Below are 5,277 nucleotides of genomic sequence, written 5' to 3' on the forward strand. Positions count from 1 at the left end.
TTTTTTTTTTTTTTTTTTTTTTGTTTTTTTGTTTTTTTTGTCTTTGAAATTCCAAAGCCTGGTTTCGAAGATTCTTCGTATTTCCAAACTCCTGTCCTTCGCAACTGTGCAACGTCCAGCATCGAGCACAGCCACACTGGTTGCGTCACAGACCTGCAGTGGTTACCCGATCACTTTGAGGTAAGTTTTATGATTACGATGGCTTCGTGAACGTTGTTTCAACCCTTTGTCATCACTCATGCCCCAGGTTTATTCTTTATTCATTTTCTTTTACTCACTCTTAGTCATTACACTCTAGACGTGCTCCCGCATCACTGTCACAATATTTTGTTAAGGCACCAACCTGGCAGAATCGTTTGCACGCCGGGCAAAATGCTTAGCGGTATTTCATCTGTCTTTATGTTCTGAGTTCAAATCCCACCGAGGTCGACTTTGCCTTTCATCCTTTCAATTTTTTCCAGTTGGATTTTCAACCTTATTGCAAGCACCACCGAATTCTTCTTCCCAACTTTTTCGGATTCTAAACTTTGAGACAAAGAAAACCCTAACCCTAACCTCGGAAATGGCCGGGGTGGCACTTATGACACTCTGTTACTAAACCCTTCTATTTATTTATCTATTTATCCAGATATCCAGATATGGCATTCCTACAGAGAATCAAGAAGGACAATGTTGTCAGCTGATGACCTGTGGTGGGGATTTGTAAGTTCTCAATTTATTGATGTTGTGGTTTATTATATTGTTATTATATACTGTTATTATATAACTCTAGATCAAAATAGGGTCCATACGGCCCTTTGGCTCCATTCGGCCCTTTTGCTCCATACGGTCCTTTTGCTCCATACGGCCCTTTGGCTCCATACGGCCCTTCGGCTCCATACAAGATTTTTCTGATTAAAATTTATGTACAATAATTTGCTTATTCTTCTCAAATACACAAAATATTTTAACAATCTTTTCTTATACATCATCATCATCAACATCATCCTTTAACGTCCGCTTTCCATGCTGGCATGGGTTGGACAGCTTGACAGGAGTTGGCAAGGTCAGGGATTGCATCAGACTGTTTTGGTATGCCTTCTACAGCTGGATGCCCTTCCTAATGCCAACCACTCCACAGAGTGTACTGGGTGTTTTTAATGTGGCACCTGCACCAGTGCTTTTCATGTGGCACCATTACCAGTGCTTTTTATGTGGTACCATCACTAATACTTTTCATGTGGCACCATCACCAATGCTTTTCATGTGGCACCCTCACCAGTGCTTTTCCCATAACCCAGCACCAATGCTTTCAATTTCTAATAATATTTAAATATAAAAAACATAGGATTTTTTAAACATCAAAACATCAAAACATCAAATGGGTCATTCTGAATGAAATAGTAATCAAAGGGGCCCAAAGACAAAAAATAGTTGGGGACCCCTAATTTCAGATGATAAATTCTTCAATTCAACATTCTCCATTATTTCCCTTCATACAGTTTTTTTCTTGTTGTTGTCACAAAACCATTTCTTTCTTTTCTGTTGTTTTTTTTTTTTGCAGTCAGGTATTTTTCTGGGACATTCGAAACCCCAAAACGCAGAGTTATGATTCCGAAAAAGGGGCAGAAGTTCTGCGCGACAGAAATAAAGTTGGTCTTCCAGACACATTCCAGTACCTGGATCTCACCTGGAAACCTTTAATGAGGGTACATTTACCTTTTATATATTTTTTTTTTTCACTTGTTTCAGTTATTAGACTGTGGACATGCTGGAGCACTACCACCAAGGATTTTTTGGGGAAATGACTTGACGCCCAATAAACTTATTTGGTTTTTTTAAAACCTGGTGCTTATTTTGTTGATGTCGTTTCCCAAACTGCTAAGTTGCTGACATGTAAACACACCTCCACCAATTGTCAAGCAGTGGCAAGTGACAAACACTCACACACACACACACACACATAACAGGCTTCTTTCAGTTTCCATCACAAGGCTTTGGTTGGCAGGGGCCATACTACAAGACACTTGCCCCAGATGCCACACAGTGGGAGTGAACCTGGAACTGTGTGGTTGGGAACCAAACTTTTGTCACACAGCCACACCTGCACCTTACATATATATATATACATACATATATATGTATGACTTCTAACTCTACAAGTTTTCTTATTATCTCTCTGATAAAGAGTGTAGGCTCGAAACATAAAAGACTTTCTCACCTTCCCAAGCATCAAACTAATACACCTGCTAAAAAAGAAAACATGCCAAGAGAGATAGTGGAGCTTGGTGCAGTCCTCTGGCTTACCAGCTCCTTGTCAAACCGTCCGATCCATGCCAGCATGGAAAATGGATGTTAAATGATGATGGTAATGATGATGATGATGATGGCATAGCTAATTTAGGTTTTATAAGATTAAACATTGAAATTTGCAGGTGCAAGTAATCAAACCAGACTCCAACAAGGACTGTGCCATCATGAAATTCAGCATCGCCGAACGACAAGGGGACAGGTCATGTGAGTAGTCTTTCTCTCCTTCCCTCTCTCTCACTCTTTCTTCCTCTCTGTCTGTCTCTCTTCCTTTCTCTCCCCCTCTCTCTTTCTGTCTGTCTATCTTCATCTCTCTCTCTCTCCCTCTCTTTCTCTCTCTCTCTCTTACACACACACACACACACACACACACATGTGCACACACACAAACACACACACACACACATATGTACAAGGGGCTTCTTTCAGTTTCTGTCTACCAAATCCACTCACAAGACTTTGGTCGCCCCGAGGCTATAGTCGAAGACACTTGCCCAAGGTGCCACGCAGTGGGACTGAACCCGGAACCATGTGGTTGGGAAGCAAACTTCTTACCACACAGCTACACCTATGTGTATATAATATATATAGATATATATATATGTATGTATGTATGTCATTGTATGTATGTATGTACATATGTATGGATGCATGTGTGTGTGTGTGTATATGTATGCATGTATGTGTGTATGTATGACCATCAAATGGTTTAATCCTGTATTATAGATAAAATGAATTTTCTTTTATATTGCGACGCAGCAAAGAAATCTGATGAAGACATGAAAAGAAGTGATGAAGGAGCCTTTAAGAGTAATCTTATCGCCAAAGACAAAAAAGTTCTTAATGCAGTCAACACAAACTTCTACATCGGAACGGAGGTGAGAGTCTTGCTGCAGCTTCCTATGTTTATCTTTTATCTTTCTTTTCATCTCTTCTCATGCTTGCCTCCCCATCACTTATAATTAGCAGGAACTCAGTCGACTACGACGATGAGGGTTCCGGTTGATCCGATCAATGCAAGTGGCCGAGTACTCCACAGACATGCATACCCTTAACATAGTTCTCAAGGCATTCCATCGGTTATGACGATGGGGGTTCCAGCTGATCCAATCAATGGAACAACCTGCTCGTGAAATTAACATCCAAGTGGCTGAGTAAACCACAGACACACCACGTAGTCTTAACATAGCTCTTAGGGTGATTCAGCATTTCGGCTGATATACCCTCCAGCCTTCATCAGGTGTCCTGGGGAAATTTCGAACCTGGGTTAAAGAGTGCGGGCTACTAACCCCAAGATTCATAGTTCGATTCCAGGCAGTGACCTGATTGTCAACGCCGCCAACGACGACGAAAAATACCTTAGGAATGAGAACACAGGTTCAAAATTTCCCCAAGACACCTGATGAAGGCTGGAGGGTATATCAACCGAAACGTTGTGTTAACAACAAACCAGATGAGGATAAATATCCGTCAAATGTAAATAATGTACATAATTTCTCATCTCTTAAATATAGAACTGAAGAAATTAATCGCACATTAATTTGGAAATGTTTCCTGTCTTTCAGTTTGGAGAATTGTTCTACCTGGATTGGGTTCCACGAAGAGACACTGATTCTGGAAGGCTGCAGAGTGAGTAGGATTTGGCCCTTTGGTTTTCGGCCTTTTTGTTTTTGATTGCGTGACTGGGTGGTTAAAAAGTTTGCTTGATAGTTATGCGGTTCCAGGTTCAGTCCCACTGGGAAATTGTCTTTTACTATTGACCCAGAGCTGCCCAGTGGTTCGCGAGTGGATTTGGTTAACAGGAATTGCATGAAAGCCTATCATCTATGTGTACTTATTCCATCGGTCTCTTTTGCCCAACCACTAAGTTACGGAGACGTAAACACATAATCATCAGATGTCAAGCGATGATGGGAGGACAAATACAGACACACAAACATACATATACACATATATATATACAACAGTGTCCGTCAACCAAATCCACTCACAAAGCTTTGGTCAGCCTGAGGCTATAGTAGATGACACTTGCCCGAGGTGCCATGCAGTAGGACTGAACCCAGAATCATGTGGTTGGTAAACAAGCTATTTACCACACAGCCACTCCTATGCCTATATATGTATATGTGAGAACAATTAATTCAAGTAGAAAATTTAGAACTTTCTTGGGGGTGTCCAAAAAGTTAGATTTCTAATAAAGATTCTTCATATCAAAGTAGTAACTTGCTAACGCCAACCACTCCGAGAGTGTAGTGGGTGCTTTTATGTGCCACCGGCATGAGGGTCAGTCTGGTGGTACTGGCAATGGCCATGTTCAAATGGTGTTTTTTATGTGCCACCTGCACAGGAGCCAGTCCAGAACTTTAATTCAGAACTTATGAAAATAAGACACTTGTACTACAGAGCTAGAGGCGGTTTCAGCCAGGTTGGTATCGAAAGGGTTAAAGTCTTACCGATTCCGCACAGAAGAGTTGATAAGTAAATAATTCAAATGGTTTCGTTTCAGCTGAGAAACCCAAATTCTGCAGTGAAATGCACACTGGACCAGTTTGCGCTCTGAAGAGGTCATACTTCAACAAACACATCATCCTCATGGTTGGAGGCTGGAGGTCATCGTTATGGAAAGAAGGGGTACATGTAAGTAGGGTCCAAAACAAATTTCAAAGATGATGTTGTTGTTATTATTATTATTATTATTATTATTCAGTAGTTTTATTTTTATAACGTACTTTCACTTCACTACCGAGCGCAGCTCTGTGCGCCTTGGGTATGTGCTGTGGTTTGCTGTGGTGCTCTTATGTTTACTGTATTGAAAGTGTTTTGCGTAGAATGTGTGCAGTACCCAGTAGTGCAATTTTCTGTATGTTATATATATTTGTAAGTCCTGGTGTTTTTGTTATGTATTTGTCTGAATATTTTTTTATTATACCTAAGGCACCTACTATGATAGGAATTGTTTCTGTTTTTAGATTCCACATTCGAGTTATC

At 40.6% G+C, this 5,277-nt stretch overlaps 1 protein-coding gene across 1 annotated transcript in view; it reads left to right on the plus strand.

Moving 5' to 3' along the window:
* The window catches only part of LOC106878052 (dynein axonemal intermediate chain 3), a 26,930-nt gene that overhangs the window by 15,192 nt on the left and 6,461 nt on the right, over positions 1–5,277 (plus strand). The window contains exons 13-19 of the mRNA XM_052977504.1: positions 58–180; positions 629–702; positions 1,544–1,688; positions 2,415–2,496; positions 3,049–3,167; positions 3,855–3,918; positions 4,796–4,930. Of these exons, the coding sequence (XP_052833464.1) occupies positions 58–180; positions 629–702; positions 1,544–1,688; positions 2,415–2,496; positions 3,049–3,167; positions 3,855–3,918; positions 4,796–4,930 (742 nt within the window). The remainder of the gene's footprint in view (positions 1–57; positions 181–628; positions 703–1,543; positions 1,689–2,414; positions 2,497–3,048; positions 3,168–3,854; positions 3,919–4,795; positions 4,931–5,277) is intronic.

The sequence above is a fragment of the Octopus bimaculoides genome, chromosome 28, assembly GCF_001194135.2.
Source record: "Octopus bimaculoides isolate UCB-OBI-ISO-001 chromosome 28, ASM119413v2, whole genome shotgun sequence".
Lineage (NCBI taxonomy): Eukaryota > Metazoa > Mollusca > Cephalopoda > Octopoda > Octopodidae > Octopus > Octopus bimaculoides.